Consider the following 20,210-nt stretch of genomic DNA (forward strand, 5'->3'; position numbering starts at 1 on the left):
GGTATTATACGTTCGTAAACTACCACTCCGAACACACTCTCTGTTCTCTGTGTCACGTTGAGTTTACGAAAGGAGTCTGAGGGAGAACGGGGTTTTGTCTTAGCAGCGTGGCTACAGGCGCTGATAGCAGCGAGTACGTGTGTGCACGCAGCTTGGTCAAGCCCCTCCCCCCATGGCCCGCCCCCACCCTCTACCCTTCCCCGCCTCCTGCTTCTCATTAGCAAAACGACGCACTGGGAAAAGCGCTGAAATGGGGCTTTCTCCCAGGAGGCTATATTTACGTGCCGAGGGTTCATTTCGAGAAAGGCTGCGGATATAACATCCAGAAACCTCCACGAGCCTGTTTAAAGCATCAGCAAACCACCATGCCATGGGACCTTTAAAGGAGCTTAATGTTAAAATACCTCCCAAGTATAACAATCATAAATTCATGCGAAATAATACAACAGTTTCACCATGCTCTCAAAAATAATTGTAGCAAGCTAAAACAGTTTGTGTGTGTGTAGGGGTGTATGGTATGTATGTGTGTGTGGTGGGGGGCCCCAGTATGTGACTGGAACTGTGAGGCCCATAAAATATTGAAATGGGAGTGCAGTCTTTCTCAACTAGTCACCAATGGATCAAAAAGATAACTGTGGCTACAGAGATGGAGATCTTCACACTTTTTGTGCCTCCAGAGACAGAAAGTCTATGGGAATCCCAACACATTCTGAAGCTCTAAACCACAAGCTAGAAACAAAATTCTCTCACAATAGCAAACAAAATAGTAGAAATAGTCAAATATAAATTTATAGAAGCAGTAATATAACTGAATTTGTAGTTATAGCAGAGCTCTATACTTAAGAGAATATGGTAAAGCATTGACTTGATTTTTGATGGCTTTTGTGACCGTATGTTGTCTGTATGTACGTCCGTACATACGATGTCCGTGTACCACCACAGGAAACCCGATCATAAGTGCAAGGCAATGCATCTCAAACACTCGACTACCAGACAATGAAATTTGTATCTTTATTTCCATAAGATAGATGGGTTTTTATCCAGTGCTTATTTTTAATTTGCTTTTTAAAAAATTGTGGGATTATTATATTTACGAACACATTTTACAGAAAATGTTCATGACCGTTTCATATAAAATAAGTTAAAACAGTTGTATCAGTCCACTAGCTTGTTGGACAGTTGATAGTTTTGCTGTGATTGCACTCTAATCAGGAACAGGTGCATGGTAATTGGTCCTAATGGCGTGCGCACGTTGACGTGACGGATGTAACCAGAGAGCTGTTTGACATATGGAGTGTGATGTTGGATGGTAACTCTACAGTAGTCGTGTAAAGTGAAAGCGTTGGTTCACTGCTGTCCCCCAGGCACCCAGCAGTCTCACACCATAATAAATGTGTTGTTTCTGGCGCATGGCATGCGGCATCAAAGAAAGGAATAAATATGAATCGTAACTGCGATGCATCTCTCATTATTGGTCTCACTGTCACAAGACAATGCAGTGATTTTATTGAGGTGAAAAACATGACACGGCACAATTTGATGGTTCATTCATGGTGCTGTAATATTATTATTCTATTCAGGGGGATTTTGTGCTTTTGCTCATAAACTCATCAGGAGCTCTGCCTTTATTTATTTTTATATAAACACAGATGCAGTGTAGTAAAGAAGAGTTTCATGCTGTGTGTTCACTGGTATTACAGAGAGTTTAATGAATATGGAAAAATATATCGGAGGTTGGTGTTTGAGTTTCTTCTTGTGTTTTGAGAGAGAAGCCACATTTTGATCAAAGGAAAAAGAAACTGATAAGAGTCTGAATGTGCAGGAATCCAGGGTCAGGCTGATGTTAAACACGTTCTGTCTCCTGACCTGTGGAAGCGGGGCAGCGTTTATCTCGACAGCACGTTTGTCTGGAGGCTGAATAACACTCCGCTGTGCTTCTCATCACACAAATTACTGCTGTCACGTCGAATTCATTTGCTGATCTCACTGATGAGTCTGTGGGAAATCCGTTACGCTAAATCATGTCTTTTTCATTCCTCGTTTTCTGGCTTTGTAAGTATGATGTAATCAGATGATCTGTCAGCTGCTTATTACTGAAATCAGGCTCCAGAAAGCTGAGAACATGACCAGAACGACCAGACCCTGTTTTTTATTTCATCTCTCAACAAAATACAAAAAGAGGCTTTTTTTTTTTAAACCTTTTATTTAAGTTTATACATTATTTAAAACACTGGAAAATTCCTTTCAACATGTTTGAGCAATGCTGGTATTTATTCCTTTTCCCACGATATTGACTTCATTGCCATTCCACATCTCGATTGTTTCATTTATTTCATGTAGATTAGTGAAACACAGTGTGATGCTTGAGAAATCTAATTTGACACAACTTTGAGCTAATGAGGAAATGAAAACAGCCCTTAATCATGGACTCGGACTCTTGGACCCTCTTAAAAAGTTTAAAACTTTAAGCCTAGGGTTAACCCTAACCCTGGTTCTACGATATTGTTTTATGACAGTATCATAGCGCAAGGTCTTTTAAACTGCAAATCTTTTCCCAGAATTCCACACAGTCTGCTATACTGAAGTCTGAAATGCATTTACAGTATTATACTGATTTATCCACTATGTTGTAGAAATATAATGCTTTGTTATATGGAAACGATCAGCTTGCGCTAAAAAACCTTCGATGTTACAAATGTATGAAGCCCAGTGTTATGAATGCACTTGAGAAATTTCTCTCTCCATTAATGTATTGTTTCATTTTTGTTTTTTTGTTTTTTTTTCCTGCAAACATCTTGATTAGAGAACAGCACTGTGAACGGGAATATAATCATTTTCTGTAAGAGATTTAGTCTTCAGTCTCAGTCGTCGTCTTTCATCCATATAATGATGTGAGCACATAGTAACAAATACAACAAAGTCATTTTAGGGCCTGATGTACAATAAGCACATTTCATTTTAAAGGTGAAAGATTTTTTGGGGGGTGAATTTATTTTTTAACAGAAAGCTGAAGTTCTTTGTGACTGTTGAATTGGCCCACAATAAAAGAAGTGTGAGGTTGGAGGAGAGAGAGAGCGAGAGAGAGAGAGAGAGGTGAGTATGACCATATCTGAGTGAGGGAGGAATGAAAGGAAAAACACTCCTGACTCCTGGTTTCTTCTCTGAGCACTGAACCTCACTCGGACCCCAGTCTCCTTGCGTGTTTCCATATCGGTGTCCATCACCGGGACTGAAGTGTTCCTCAGCATGCTCACGTACGTGTGGCTGCTGCTTTCTTTCGTCTTCACTGGGCTTCATCTCAGCTCTGTTTATTCGACATATTATTCCGGGTACTGGCACCATTTTCGGGGCTGTTACAGGCCACAGTGCTTCATTGCATATCACAGGTTCAGCATGGGACACCTGAGAGCAGGTGAGTGCTCAGTCAGCTTAATTTTTGCTCCAAGTGTGTGATGAACAAGTGACTTTCCGAATCGACGCTGTATTATTCAAGGAATACAAAAAGAAAAAACCTCTGCGTTGTGCAGTTATTGTGAAATTAACCACAGGTGGGAAATTTAGTGTTACAGGATCAGACAAAAGAACATAAAGACACAGGAGAGAATTTAAATAAATTAAAAGTACGCAACTATGCAAATGTTTTTTAAAAATATTTACATATACACAAGAAAATAGATTATGGACAAAATGGGACAGGATATAACCAGATCCATGACCCTGAAGGTGATTAAGGTGATTAGTTTCCTATAACAGGACATCATGAAGTGGTTTGTTAATCTTGTACCATACCACAGATTATAATATTATAAAGTAACTAATGAAACATTTTGCGTATTATGTTATACAGTGTCTGCTAAATACGTTCCTGTTGTCACTTACGTTATAGCAGCTATAAATAGTTGTTCCCTCACCAGTCTCTTTTTTTTTTTTCTCTCTTGAAGTTAAAGTGACACAGGTCCATGTATTAAAAAGATGAATAGTACCCCGTGGCACTAGAATAACTGCTAGGTACTTGAATCACACACTGTGTTGCCCGCTGCCTCATGCCCGTGAAGGAGAATGAGCTGGACAAACACCCCATACTAATGTTTACCCTTGGGTATGGAAATGGTTGAAGTTTATCCTCATTATAATATTATAATGAGTGAGGTCACAACAAACATGACGGCCTCCGACACAGAAGCGAGTGCTTGAGAGCCTTCAAGCTCACAGGTGCATTTAGATTTGGAATATTTCAATTCTCAAGTTTTATTTTTCTGAAAATATTTTCCTGAATATTTCAATTTGTCTCAGTTTAGGAGTCTTCGTTCAATCTGGGTGATCCGCCATGCTTGTTGTGCCTCTGCGGTCGCGACCTCTGACCTGCGCATGACCTCACGTGACTCTTCTGAACTGGCTGCCGAGCAGTTTGTAAACAGACTAACGTGGTTACAGTAGGATGCCTCGCATTAGGAAGCAAGATGATTCATACAGTACCAGCTATGGGGATGGGTATCAGCTCAAACAATTCAGAAAGGGGAGTGGGTTAAATGATTCCTGAACCAACACATCGACCTGGGTCACTTTAATACAATGACAGAAAAAAAAGCAGCAAAAATGTTCCATCATGTTACAGAGAAACAGCAAAGAAGCGTAAATATGTCAGAAAATATACAAAAACTACACCTTTACCTCTGACTGTTGCGTACAAAGCTCTGACACTGGAGACTCCTTCCATAATTATTCAGTAAACATCATCTTACAGAAAACTTCACCACATCAAAGATTACACATGTTTTTAATCCATTTATGTGGAACATCCACCGTACAAGTCCCTGTGAATGTTACGATAGAAACGATAATTTATTTAAATGAGCACATTAATAAAAACCTGTGCTTTGTAGCTGCATTACAGTCAGAACAGACAGCATTTAAAAGGTTGTGTAGGTGGTTTTAGATAACGAATGATCTACTGATCTCCTCCATCGTAATACAGGAGCTGTGTTTAGTCCGACTCCCACTGTACCACCCAGACGAGCTGGCTGCTTCTTCAGGCCACTTCTTCATACTTCTCAGGAAAGATGGAGGATTTATCTCGGTGTTGATTCTGCATCAAGTGCATACTTGGCCAGAGAGGTGTCCAGCACCGCCAAGTTTACTTCATCACGAGCAATTTATAAAGAAACAAAGTTGAGAAGATTCACCTTTCTCCATCACATGGGGAATTTTTGGTGGGATTACTGGTTTTGGATTAGCACAGATCAGCCGTTTTGAACTGTGTTACAGATCCCTTGTGTGTTGAGCTGTTCACTTTGTACAGAACAAAGCCAGCAGGTAGCAGGTTTAACTCCTTGTGTCAACCTGGTGTCCATTATTTAAAAAAAAATTAAGTCTATTTTACCAGTTAAACCTCCAGACCAAACAAATGTGCAGTGTATGAATGGAACAGGAGAACTTGGTTTGACAGCGTTCCTGGAAGGACCTGCAGTCTCTATAAGCACAGATATGTCCACAACACAAGCTCCATATTCAACCTGTAAGCAAGTGCTGGATGCTATGGAAAAATGGTAGCTCTATAAAGCAAAGCTAGAAGCTACATGGTATTTTTATCTTCCACAATGGTCACCATGTCAGATTAGACAATCCTAGTGCCATAAATTTTTGCTGTGTCTTGGTTGGTAGACTGGCAATGCTACAAGTTTGATGTCCACCAATCATTTACGTCCTTGCATCCCTTCAAGAATTAGGGTCAAGAAAATGTCAATCATGCTATCAATGCAACAATGCTATCATGATCAAGAAACAAGTTGTTGGAGTCGTCAAACTAGGTGGGGAAAATACAAAATTTCTGACATGCTAGATGTTTCCTCAGGGCATCATGGGGTGTCACAGACACCACATTGCTGTTCTTCGATTATGTTACACTACAAGGCCTGTTCATCTTCCCCGATGTTCATATTCAGACCTGATGCTGTAAATTTGTCAGCCATAACAAAGCTATCAAAATCAGGCTGAATTTATTTGATTTGTCACACAGTGACCGGGGAAGAATACAAGGCAAAGCCCCAATTGATTTTCAACCCCCTTTGGCATAGATTTTTACACCAGATGCCCTTCTTGATGCAACCCTCCCCAGTCTTTCCAGGCTTGGGACTGGCACCAAGTACGTGCTGGCTTGTCCAACCACAGTGGCTGGGTATTTTTACCAAATCTGCATGTCTTTGAACCGTGGGGGAAACTGTAACACCCAGAGGAAACCCACACAGACACGGGGATAACATGCAAACTCCACACAGAAAGACCCTCGTCGGCTGTGCTGTTCGAACCCGGAATCTTCTTGCTATGAGGCGACAGTGCTAACCACCGTGCCACCAGGCGGAATTCATGTAGTCTGATCCAAGCGTTTGAATTTTAGTTGCAGTTCGATTTGATCACATTATTAGAAAAAAATATTTATTTAGGTGGTGTGTAAATTTGAGAAATGCCTTGGTAATTGGCACACTCTTAGGAAAAAGCATTCTTTAATGCTTTGGATATTTGGATAATTGGGTGGCACGATGGTGCAGTGGCTAATTTAGCACTGTTGCCTCACAGCAAGAAGGCTCTGGGTTCAAGCCCAGTGGCTGATTGGGGTCTTTCTGGATGGAGTTTGCATGTTCTCCTCATGTCCCTCTGGTGAGCTATAATCACATGGAAGCTAGTTAATGGCTTCCTGGATCGCCGACCCTCAGCTGTGAGGATGGCAGCAGACAGACACACTGATATTTGGATAATTAAGAGTTCTTGACCTACTTAAAAGCATTCTGCTTGGAAGTCTTGGCTTCTACATCAAATGTTTCAGAGGGAATGGAAGAGGCCTTAAGACCTGAAGTCAAAGTCCTTCCAGTGCTTAGGACCTGGTCTTCCCAGGCAGTCTTCCATCCCAGTACTAATCAGGCCCTTAAGGCATATTGGGCGGTGCCGATCTCTGCTTCTATAGCCCTCGGCCTCTCGCCTGTCCAGCTAGGGTTACAGCGGGGAGCAGGTCCTCTGTTAACCACAAGAGTTTGACTCCCCACTTGCATCTGTATTGCAGCATGCCTTGCCAGGCAGCAGTAGGTATCATTTTTATGATGGTCTTTGGTATGACCCGACTATGAGTAGAACTCACGATTTCCTGGTTGAGAGGTGGACATGCTAACCACTAGACCAGCTCGCAGTCTAAGACTTTAATTGATGTACTGAATGTAGACATTCTTCCTGTAGTCTTTGTGAAAATTGGTGTACTTCATAGTAATACACTGACTGTATGTTTTGGAGGATCCATGGGTTAATTTTCCCTGCCCCTGTATTTAAATCCCTAATTAAACTTCACAAAGGTAATTTGTCAGGAGGTTCCAATTCAATTCATACTCAGATTTACTTTCCAATGCAAAATCACCAGCAGGAGTTCAGTGGAATTTCTTATGCATGACCCTGAATTCATTTCCACTTCGTAGGTCATTAATGGAATTCATTTGAACAATTCCAGAAACTATTGGCACTCACATAAAGAACATTCCTGAACTTGACCAACACATCGTCTTTCTTGAGCTTTATGGACACAGTTTTATTTCACCATTGATCGATTAGGATGAAGATGCATCCGAGCCGTTCTGTAATGTTCATATCCCATATGGTGCACATTTCCAAAGAACGGCTCTTTCACAGTCGCCAAGGAAAGCTGGATGACGCCTCATGTCCTGCAGAGGTTCTGTGTTGATGCACGGCTCCAGACCTGGTTATTGCTGTGTTCTATGTTAGAGAGGTGATGCTATACAACACTGGGCTCTTTCATTCCTTTTGGAGGGAATGGTGCTTACATTGGCACAAGACGTCGCAGGTTTTGTTTGAAGAGAAAGCAGTGAGAGCACAACGTTTTATAATAAAGTAACAAGGGGAGAGGAATGGGAGCGAGAGCTGAGTCTTGCTTGGAGAGAGAGAATTTGAGGAATACAGTCTTCCCAGTGGAACCACCAAACACCCTCAGGAGCTGGAGGAGTGAAGAACATCAAAGTATAGACCACAAATTGGTTGTGTGTTCAGATCCAGGGCTGAAAAGCTGAACATCAGCTTGGAAGTGGGATGGATTGTTGATGGAGGGATGCAGATGAGACCTGATACCTTGCTTAAGGCAAGAGAGCAGCATCAGTAACGTTCTCTCAGACTTTGGTGGCATCGCCATGATTCAAACTCCTCATTCCCCAAACAGCAGCATGAAAAATGTTCTTCTGTGACACTCAAGATCTAGGATCCCTTCTAATCCTTCCTTCTAATTGTGTAGAATTTTCCCTGAATGAATGTTTTTAAGTTTTGTTAAATGACCTATAAATTCTCTGTAAACACAACCCGTGAATGCAAGCAGTTTTAATGTGGGTTGTCTTGCTGGCATGAAGGTCCAGCACTATGTGTTTTATGTGTTAGAAGGTGGTGGTGGGGTTTGGCAAACCACAGCTTGTATACAGAATATACGTTAGCAGATCTCTGTCCTAAAACAGCTCTCGGAGCAGAAAGCGATCCGATTTGAATCCAGTAAAGCTTGTCTGGATGTCATTTTGAACAGCATGGGAATCTGTGTAAACCTTGTTTATACGCTCCTGTTAGTGTTACAACTCCATGGGAAAGTAGTCTGGCTGATCCAACACCGACTTAAAGAGCAATGTTGATCTGATCTCACTTCAGCTCGAGCGGATTGTTAGTGCGTTTGTAAATGAGGTGTGGTCGGATTAGTTCTGATCTCAGCAGCAGTCATTAAACTCCAAGCAACTTGTGTGACGTCTCGGTGAGGCATGAAGTCACAGGTCAGCAGAAATCTGACACACTGAGGCTGTAATGCTGTCACGCGATTTCGTTCTCACACAGCCTGCAAAGCGAGAAGCTGCGTTTCTTCATTTTTTTTCTCTCTCCGATTGGTTGTGTGGAATTTTATGATGTCACTTTTCCTCCTCGTTCAGACTCCAATGATGAGAATTCAACTGGAAGAGTTTTTTTAAAGGTGTGAAAATTGTTCAAGGGTGGCTCAGGTGATCATGTGTTAGCTGTGCAGATGAAACTGATGGCGCAGCTGCAAAGCCAATCAAACTGCATTTACTGAATTTTGGGGGGAAAGAGCCTGTGATGTTTTTCCCTACAGATACTGATGAGTGCCTCATCCATAACGGAGGATGTCAGCACAAGTGTGTGAACACCCGAGGCTCCTTCCACTGCCACTGTGACCCTGGGTATCGCCTGCACGTAGACAGACGCACCTGCATCGGTAAGATGATTTGAGGAACCTCTAGAGATCATGACGTATCACACATTCTTTAACAGTTTGTTAAAAAAAATCCTGAAAAAGTACGTGTGTGTGTGTTCCTGTGGTTGCTTTATTGAAAAAAAAAAATATATACACACACACACACACACACATATATATATATATATATATATATATATATATATATATATATATATATATATATATATGAATATACAACCCCGATTCCAAAAAAATTGGGACAAAGTACAAATTGTAAATAAAAACGGAATGCAATAATTTACAAATCTCAAAAACTGATATTGTATTCACAATAGAACATAGACAACATATCAAATGTCGAAAGTGAGACATTTTGAAATTTCATGCCAAATATTGGCTCATTTGAAATTTCATGACAGCAACACATCTCAAAAAAGTTGGGACAGGGGCAATAAGAGGCTGGAAAAGTTAAAGGTACAAAAAAGGAACAGCTGGAGGACCAAATTGCAACTCATTAGGTCAATTGGCAATAGGTCATTAACATGACTGGGTATAAAAAGAGCATCTTGGAGTGGCAGCGGCTCTCAGAAGTAAAGATGGGAAGAGGATCACCAATCCCCCTAATTCTGCACCGACAAATAGTGGAGCAATATCAGAAAGGAGTTCGACAGTGTAAAATTGCAAAGAGTTTGAACAGATCATCATCTACAGTGCATAATATCATCAAAAGATTCAGAGAATCTGGAAGAATCTCTGTGCGTAAGGGTCAAGGCCGGAAAACCATACTGGGTGCCCGTGATCTTCGGGCCCTTAGACGGCACTGCATCACATACAGGCATGCTTCTGTATTGGAAATCACAAAATGGGCTCAGGAATATTTCCAGAGAACATTATCTGTGAACACAATTCACCGTGTCATCCGCCGTCGCCAGCTAAAACTCTATAGTTCAAAGAAGAAGCCGTATCTAAACATGATCCAGAAGCGCAGACGTCTTCTCTGGGCCAAGGCTCATTTAAAATGGACTGTGACAAAGTGGAAAACTGTTCTGTGGTCAGACGAATCAAAATTTGAAGTTCTTTATGGAAATCAGGGACGCCGTGTCATTCGGACTAAAGAGGAGAAGGACGACCCGAGTTGTTATCAGCGCTCAGTTCAGAAGCCTGCATCTCTGATGGGATGGGGTTGCATTAGTGCGTGTGGCATGGGCAGCTTACACATCTGGAAAGACACCATCAATGCTGAAAGGTATATCCAGGTTCTAGAGCAACATATGCTCCCATCCAGACGACGTCTCTTTCAGGGAAGACCTTGCATTTTCCAACATGACAATGCCAAACCACATACTGCATCAATTACAGCATCATGGCTGCGTAGAAGAAGGGTCCGGGTACTGAACTGGCCAGCCTGCAGTCCAGATCTTTCACCCATAGAAAACATTTGGCGCATCATAAAATGGAAGATACGACAAAAAAGACCTAAGACAGTTGAGCAACTAGAATCCTACATTAGACAAGAATGGGTTAACATTCCTATCCCTAAACTTGAGCAACTTGTCTCCTCAGTCCCCAGACGTTTACAGACTGTTGTAAAGAGAAAAGGGGATGTCTCACAGTGGGAAACATGGCCTTGTCCCAACTTTTTTGAGATGTGTTGTTGTCATGAAATTTAAAATCACCTAATTTTTCTCTTTAAATGATACATTTTCTCAGTTTAAACACTTGATATGTCATCTATGTTCTATTCTGAATAAAATATGGAATTTTGAAACTTCCACATCATTGCATTCCGTTTTTATTTACAATTTGTACTTTGTTCCAACTTTTTTGGAATTGGGGTTGTATATATATGAATGGTGTGTGTGTGTGTGTGTGTGTGTGTAGCTGTCAACTTGTGTGCCATTAGTAATGGAGGGTGTGAACACTTTTGCATTCAGCAGTCAGCGGTTCAGTTCCAGTGCCGCTGTCGACCCAAAAACAGGCTGGCGGAGGACAGCAAACATTGCACCTGTGAGAGTGTGTGTGTGCCCGTGCACTTTAACAGATATCCCATTGATAAATTTTCCCATGATGCCATCTCCAGCACTGATGCATTCCTTTCTACACAACAAGGTTTTCACTTCACATGAGTTTCTATTCAACATGAAACACACTGATTTGCTTTGAGATCTGAAATCTGCACTCAAAGTGACGACGGAGTCCAAAATGAACTCCGTTTTCATCCCTGGTGCTGACTTTAACGTGCTGATGAAGACATTAGAAATGCAGTATGTGATTATTCTGAACTCCGCTTTAAATGTTTGAATGATGTATTATACAGCATTTGTGTGTGTTCTGTTGCAGTGGAGAACCTGTGCTTGCTGAGGAACGGTAGCTGTTCCCAGGAATGCCACAGCAATGGGGGCAGCATCTACTGCAAGTGTCGTCCGGGTTTCAACCTGACGGATGATGGAAAGACCTGCAAAGGTAAAGGAGCAGCTCATTGCTCTTCAGTTATTTCTGCTTCTTTCTTCACCTCAATGGCTTTAATGTTCTCCTGGATGAATCTTGCATCCATTTCTTTGGCCAGCTGAACTGTCCTGATGAGCAGGTGTGTGTGATATTTTTTTTTTCCCCCCTGCAGATATTGATGAGTGCCTCAAGAATAACGGAGGATGTCAGCACAAGTGTGTGAACACCCGAGGCTCCTCCCACTGCCAGTGTGACCCTGGGTTTCGCCTGCACGTAGACAGACGCACCTGCATCGGTCAGGAAGTTCTTCTTTGTTTGTCTTCCTGTGATTGCTTTCACAGGTGAAAATTTATTCTTTATTGTAATATATGAATGAATAAGTTGTGTGTGTGTCAGACATTGATGAGTGCCAGACGGGTCAGGTGCAGTGTGTACACGGCTGCCGTAACACCAGAGGCTCGTTCGTTTGTGTGTGTAACGCTGGATATGAGGTGGGAGCGGACGGCACGCAATGCTACCGTGAGTTTACATCCTCAACATTTCTTTTATAGGTCAGCTATTTTTATATTAGACTTATTTATTTATACCATGTATCAGATATCAGAGATCTTTCTTTAAAATTACTAACTAAACCTTTTAAACCCTAGGGTGCTGGGAGGTGTGGCTCGCCTAGACAGACACACCCAAAATTTTTTAATTTTAAAATGGTGCCAAAATTATCAGGTCAATATACGTTATTTTGGTCTGTATGGATGTGCAAAAGCTCAGAGAATCTGTTTCCAGTGTCGGTAACATTGGGATTGTTTAGTGTATCTGAGTAAAATGTGATAAAACAAAGGAGAACACCATGATAACAGTGGGCCACTTTTTTCAATCAGCAACACCATGACTACAGCCGGACCAAAAAAGGAAATACCATAAAGTGTGTACATACATACTACAACATTTTATTAAGTATTGAACTTACCAAAATGTTTTTTTTTTTTTAAACCAGAAGTCAATTATAGTAGCGTTCTATTGGACCCGGTACCAGGTCTGTTGGGTTTAAGAAATTAATTAGTAAACTAAGAAATGATTAATTGAAATTAATTACTAAATTAAAACTAACTGGACCAAAGTCTAAAATGGTATAATTTTAGACTTTTCACTTTTTAAAAATTTGTCATGTATCAGATATCGATCTTTCTATAAAATTACTTCATTAGAAAATTAATTAAAATTAATTAGTAAAGTAACTCGACCCAAGTCTAAAGTGGTGTACTTCTAGACTTTTCACTTTTTAATTTATTTACATTATGTATCAGAGATCTTTTTTAAATTTCTAGCTTAATTAGTTAATTAATTAATAATTACTAAATTAAAACTAATTTGACCCAAGTTGAAAATGGTGTACTTTTAGACAGTTCACTTTTTTTGTTTTTTTAAAAACACATTATCAACTTGTTCAATCTGTAAATGTGTTAAAAGTGATCTTTGCATGTCAGTAGTAAATAATTTCCAGTTTACACCGCAGTGCTGTTGAATTCCGAGTCCTGAATGGTCCGGAGGTGTTGATTGCTCATTAATTCTCTAAAACAGCAGCTCTGACAGTAGTGCAGGTTTATATTAATGCTCTCATTCTGATACGTTATCGTTTCTATAGCAACAGCTTGTTCACCGGGACTCGTACAGTGAACTTTCCACATAGACAGATTACAAAAAAAAAAAAAAAGAAGTGTTGTCATCGATACAGTGAATTTTTCTGTAGGGAGATGTTTATGGATGGAGACTCCAAAGAAGTTTACACTTTTTTTTTTAAATCCAGGAGCTGATTTTTTTTTTCCATTTGCGAGCATTAAATGTGACAGTAAATGGATAAAAAGTATGAGGAATAAAAGAAGGAACTTTTCTGGAATGCTGTAACACGACACCATGCTGTTGTTGATTAGTTTGCTGTAACAGAATGTCCCATGTTAAATGTTATGATAAGATTATGAAGAGTTATGAACTGTGTGTGTGTGTGTGTTAGGGATTGAGATGGAAATTGTGAACAGCTGTGAGATTAATAACGGTGGCTGTTCTCATCACTGTGAGCACAACTCTAATGGCCCGGTGTGCAGCTGTAACCATGGCTACCAGCTCCATGACGACCTCAAGGCGTGTATTGGTGAGAAATAAAGCACTACTGCACTTTAACACACTCGATCGTTCAGCTGTAATTACCGATTATTGCAGTGTTGCTCTGAATGTTTGATTTTATTGCTGTTAGATGTCGATGAGTGTGTGGATGGCAGCTCGTGTTGTGAGCAGGACTGTACCAATTACCCAGGAGGCTATGAGTGCTACTGCGCCGCAGGATACAGGCTCAACTCGGATGGCTGCGGCTGTGATGGTGTGTGTTGCCTTGAAGTCAGAGTGCGCTCCTGACCCAGACCGAACGGAGCATTGCGTTCATTTTATTTTGTTTTATCCTATTGCTTACTGTTTTAATTTACCAGCTTTCTTCAGTCTCACAATTCCATTTAGAGAAAGAACGAAATCAGGTTCATTAGTTTTATCCCTGAAAATCACTCGCCGCTGCTGAGGAGGGCTGTGAGATCACCGTGAGGTTACTGTGGATGGTTCCACAATTTGCACTCAAGTCTCCATTTTTAAGTTCAGTTCAGTTTAATAGAGATTCAATTAAAACTATAATGAATTCAGAAATTACTCTGATAAGTTCCTGTTTATACAGTTGCACTTTTAGTCTCTATAGTATACAGATATAGAAGAGAAGTGATTTATAATCACACTCTCCAGTGTCACCCAGATGAGGATGAGTTCTGGTTCCTCTCAATTTTTCATCCTCATGTGGTCTCCGGGAGTTTTTCCTTTCCACCGTTGCCTCTTTCTCACTTTTTAGGGATAAATTTATAAATTTCAACTCTATATGTTTCTGTGAAGCTCCTTCGTGACACTGTGCATTGTAAAAAGCACTAAAATTGAATTAACGTCAAAATATTTCAATATAATAGTGACTCGAATTAAAACCTTAATTTGGGGGCGGAGTCTTTGTTTCTGAGCGTCCATCCGAGATTCTCATTAGCTCGATATCTCAAGAGCGAGTGGTTCAGTGGCGGCTGCTGGTTTTTAAAACAGGGGAAGCCCATTTTACGCATTCATCGTAAAACCTGTAGGCCAGATATCAAAGCATAGAAAGGTGTGCCCCATTAGCATAGTGAACTAGACAACCCTACCTAGTGGCAGAAAGTATTTTTGCTTGTACATTTCATGTTATAGTCTGGCTTGCCAGGCTAGTGCCTCATATCCTTAATCAAAAATATCAAACATCCAAAAATCACTGGCTATTCAACGAAAAGCCTTGAACATCATACCCTGATATCCAACACAGAGTCTTTAACACAACACCCAGCTGTGCAACACATCCTTGAACATCTTCTGCAACACAGTCTGGAAATTCATAACCAGGTAGGCTATGCAACACACAGAACCTTGAATATTATACCCAGGTATAACCTACCGTATTTTCCGGACTATACGTCACTCCGGAGTTTAAGTCGCATCAGCCAAAAAATGCATTATGAAGATGAAAAAAACATGTATATACGTCGCACCGGACTATAAGTCGCACTTTTTTGAAGGGTTATTCTATCCATGGAATCTGTGATTGTATCTGATAAGCGGCGCGTGGTTACTGCGTGACTGCATTGTTTATTTAATAAACGAACAGCTGAGCAGTGATAATGCGCCCTTTGCCCTGTAAGTAGCCTCGTCTGATTATTTTAAATATCTACTACTATCTTTAACACTATCACTATCGTTATTACTAATAGCCTATATTATTATTATAACTAATATTAGTAGCCTATTACTGATGCATTAATCAGTTTGCTTTTAGAATATTTTTAGCGGTAGGGCTTATTATCGCCCCATGGCTCTTTCATCTGTGTTATTAAAGCTGTAGTCATCATCGAGGAGTGTCATTCTTCATTTTTGTCGAATTTTATTTCATCAAATCAGAGGTCAAGTAGGCTATAGGTATATCATCTCCAAAGACAGGTACGGTAGTAAAAACAACCGTCTAGTGAAAAAAACAACCACCGCTTTTAAATCCCCTACTTAAATCCTTAAAATGAGTCATTTAACTCATGTCTTGTGTGATCTGATCTCCAATGGTGAAATAAACCGGCTGTGATGAGTACAGTCTGTTATTTTAGAAGATAAATGTAATATATAATTGAATATATAGACTAATAAAAATTAATATTTTATAATATAATATCACGACATATTACGGTCTGTAACTGTTTGTCACTAAAGCGTTTTCTAAGATCATAATGTCTGATATTATTATTATTATTATTATTATTATTATTATTATTTTACACACACAATAAGCGCATGTGCGTAAAGTTATAGTAAACCATCCCCCGCCTTTTTTTTTTTTTGAGTCGCCGGACCCACCCACCTCCTGCGTTCTGGGACCTCCCACTTCACAAATTAAGCACTGCCTAAAATCACTACATAACTATTTAAATAACTATAGGCCTATCATTAATAATAAAACACAGGTCAATCAAGTTTATCAAGCTGACGATTTCACTCCAAATCAGCAAATCCATTGAATTCCTCATCCTCGGTGTCGCTTCTGAACAACTCTGCCTCCAGCGGCAGATGAAGCGCCGTTTCCTCTTCTTCTGCGTGGCTGTCGTCAGACTCGGCATCAGCTCCAGTTATTCCGCGGTGAAAAAAAAAAAAAAACATATATACGTCGCACCGGAGTATAAGTCGCATGGCCAGCCGAACCATGAAAAAAAGTGCGACTTATAGTCCGAAAAATACGGTATAACACAGAGCCCACCATTCTCTTAACATTACTGAACAATATACACACTTTAGATTCATGAACATGAACACTATTTATACACAAATTCTGCCCTCCGCTCCTTTTCCAGAAAATGGTCTGTGACCCTGTCATACCAGCTGGTTGTGCTTTCCAGAGACTTCACCAATTTCTGTTAGCAGCTAGCACTGCAGATCCCAATAAGGCTCCAGCTAGCCTACAACCAGATTGAACTACAAATGAAATAAACGAGTGAATTCACGAATGATCAAACTGATAGAATGGATGAAAGTTAACGGAGCACAACGAGTAATATTTACATTTATTTACAGAGTAATGTACAGAGACATCAATGAGAAGAAACGTTTATATGAAAAGAAATTCGGACAGCACTTTGGCACACGACTACACTTTCTCGACATCCGCTAGGGACTGACTGATCATACTTCCGTGTTCCTCGCCGAAGTACCGCCCTCCTCATGTCTTTCAAACACTACCTCCAATAATCCTTTATCAGCCCGGCTTCTTGTCCCTCCCACTGTCTCGTTTAGTCCCAGAGAAGCCCGGCTTCCCTGGAAGTGACGATTTTGTTGATTTTAACCAATAACAACTAGCCGAAATTGGCTGTTCAGAGCCGTCTCATAGACTGCAACGGATACCCGGCTGCCAGTCAGTGTTGCCAGATACTGCTGACGTTTTCCATCCCAAAATATGTTCAAAACCCGCCAAAATGCACTTAAAACCGCCCAATCTGGCAACACTGCTGCCAGTCCATAGAGCTCATTGAAATAAGAAAGGCTACAGCCTGGCAGCAAAGGTGATTCTCGTAGCAAACTGCAAGTTCGTCAGACATCACTCAAATAAGTTACAGGATAGTTATGAACATAAATACAATCTTGGGCATATATTATGTTATGCAAGTTATTGTTTTAATGAGAATTCAACGTCGTAGACGCCGCAGTTTGGGGAGAGAATTTTAGGGGAAGCTCGGCTTCCCTTGTTGTCTCTGAGAAATCGCCTCTGGAGTGGTTGAATGTTTGTAGAATTTGTATAGAATTAATGTTTTAATGAGCAGGTGTTCTAATTACATTTAGTAATTATTTCAAATAAGTTCAAGGTCACAGCAAGGTCAAATGTCAGAATTGTTTTCTTCAATAGTTTGTCGTACAGCAATGTTACTGACGGGTCCGTGTTCAGGAAATCAAGGTCTAGTGTTTAGTGTCTCAGAAATAAGTGGGGAAATGTAGAATTTGTTTTGAACTACAGTACCAGTCAAAAGTTTGTACACCCCTACTAATTCATAGTTTTTTCTGTATTTTTGTATCTTCTACAAAACTGAAGAAATCAAAACTATGAAATAACATCTGGAACATATAGAAACAATGTATTTTTTACAAAAAAAAAAAGTTTGATATTTTAGATTCTTCAGCGTATCCAGCGTTTCCCTTGATGATGCAAAGCACACTATTGGCGTCATCTTAACCAGCTTCATGAGGAAGTCACCTGGAATGCTTTTTAATTAATAGGCGTGCCTCATCAAAAGGTAATTAGTGGACAAGTTTCTTGCCTTCTTAATGAGTTTGAGATCAAACAGTAAATAATAAAAATACAAATAATAACCTGATTCCATCCACAACTGTTGTAATCCATACATATTATCTCACTAACCGAACAACTAAGTAAAGAGAAATGACATCCATCATTACTTTAAGACATGAAGTGACTTTTAATTATAATTAATAAAAATAAAGAACAAACATTGAGTTAGAAGGCGTGTCCAAGTGTTTGACTGGTACTGTATCCCTACGGCCACCAGATGAGCTGATTTACATTTTGGAATTAATTAAAACATGGTGAAGGTAGAATTTAAGGGTATTTATGTCATACATCATCCTTTCATTCAGTGGAAGTGTTTCAGCATTTAACGAGCTTCAGATTCCTCAATTCTAATTTATTGTTGCACTGATAAGGTTTTATTATTATTATTATTATTATGAAAATGATAGCTGCTAACAGAAGCCAACAGCCAATAGAAAGGGTTACCAAAGTTTGTTTACTCACTTGAGAACTCGCACCACCTTTCTCATCAACTGTACTTTCGATTAGACCTGATGGAACCTTCCGGATAGTTGTTTCTCCATCCGTTAGAACCGTTTTCTGTATTGTTCCAACCACAAAGTGAGTTTTCTCCTCTTCACCGAAGATTTTCCTTCATTCCTTGGTGACACCAGAGATACCACGACCTAAACAGCCAATCACCAGTGGAACATGTACCATGTGTCTCTGCCTTCTTTCTCAAATTTTAAATCCTAGCTGTCAATATCGTGTTCTTTTCTCTGTGATGGTCTTTTCAATATTCTGTTCCTGGGGCCATGCCATGTCACACATCCATATTATTTTCTTTTGTTTATCCTCCAAAGTTAAGTCTGCTCTCTTAGCAGTTGATGTTTTCCTCAGACTAAACTCAAAGTCCCAGACTATCTTTCAGGGGCGATTCTAGTATCTGATCTTTGGGGGTGCTTAGCCCCCAGAGCTGACAGAGGCACCTGGCTTGAACGACAGTGTTTCCACGTTTATTCCGCATTTAGACTAGACTTAACTAGACAAGAAGACTAGACTAGACAAGACTAGACTTATGCAATGTTTTAACAGAAGCTGACCCAATAAACTATGATATCTACACATTTACAATATTTACGTTATATTTTTAACTAAACAAGACCTACTACTGCATTTGTAATGTTGGAGCTATTCATTTTGAACAGTGGTAATTGTTAATTGCTTAACTCCAGTCCGTACCTTCACATCTCGCTATGCCAGTAATACTCAGGTGCTACTTCGAGTTCCTCATCGGCGTGGAATCCAGTTAAAAAAAAAACACCATGTCGTAGCAAGCACTCGCGCAGACAGGCAACCCAATAGGGATGCAAGGAGGAGAGGTATTTTACTGCTCATAGAACTATCACGTAACAGGTGAATTCAAGAACACACACACGCCCGCGCACACATTCATTGCGCAGTGCGCAAGGGCACTTATTTCTGAAAATTACGTCCAAAAGCAGTGTTTTTGAGGGTGCTGAGCTAGGGGGTGCTGAGCTCGTTTTTGGGGGTGCTTGAGCACCCCCAAAAATAGGCTAAACACGCCCCTGCTATCTTTGTTAAATGATTTTCGAGTACATGGCCCCTTTCCCACTTTCCCAATACCAGTGAGTGTCCTGGTCCAAGAGGCCTCTTCCCTTTGCCCACTCTATGGCAAATACCATCAGGGCCCTGCTATGTCTGCTTAGGTGGTTGTTCTTGATTTTTTTTATTATTATTCTCATCTCATCTCATTATCTCTAGCCGCTTTATCCTGTTCTACAGGGTCGCAGGCAAGCTGGAGCCTTTATTATTATTATTTATTTATTTATTTATTTTTTTTAAATTAAGACAAAAACACAAGTCTTTGAGAACTTCCTAAAATGACATTTGTAACAGAATCGTATATTGGCGCTGTATAATGACGGCCTGTTGGATGAAACGGTGTGTGTACAGATATAGACGAGTGTCTGGCTGAAAACGGTGGCTGTGAACACAAGTGTGAGAACAGTGCCGGCTCGTTCAGGTGTTCCTGTGTACCGGGATATGGCCTGAACACGGACCGTCGCTCCTGTACCTGTGAGTGATCTGGACTGGTGTTTTGGACTGGTTCTGATTTATGCTCTT

The 20,210-nt window shown here is 40.4% G+C and overlaps 1 protein-coding gene across 2 annotated transcripts in view; it reads left to right on the top strand.

Moving 5' to 3' along the window:
- The window catches only part of megf6b (multiple EGF-like-domains 6b), a 112,983-nt gene that overhangs the window by 60,215 nt on the left and 32,558 nt on the right, over positions 1–20,210 (top strand). For both annotated transcript variants that reach the window (XM_060909942.1, XM_060909941.1), the window contains 7 exons: positions 9,131–9,253; positions 11,576–11,698; positions 11,856–11,978; positions 12,080–12,202; positions 13,692–13,829; positions 13,932–14,054; positions 20,040–20,162. In XM_060909942.1, coding sequence (XP_060765925.1) covers positions 9,131–9,253; positions 11,576–11,698; positions 11,856–11,978; positions 12,080–12,202; positions 13,692–13,829; positions 13,932–14,054; positions 20,040–20,162 — 876 coding nt within the window. The remainder of the gene's footprint in view (positions 1–9,130; positions 9,254–11,575; positions 11,699–11,855; positions 11,979–12,079; positions 12,203–13,691; positions 13,830–13,931; positions 14,055–20,039; positions 20,163–20,210) is intronic.

This window comes from Neoarius graeffei, chromosome 26 (genome assembly GCF_027579695.1).
Source record: "Neoarius graeffei isolate fNeoGra1 chromosome 26, fNeoGra1.pri, whole genome shotgun sequence".
Classification (NCBI taxonomy): domain Eukaryota; kingdom Metazoa; phylum Chordata; class Actinopteri; order Siluriformes; family Ariidae; genus Neoarius; species Neoarius graeffei.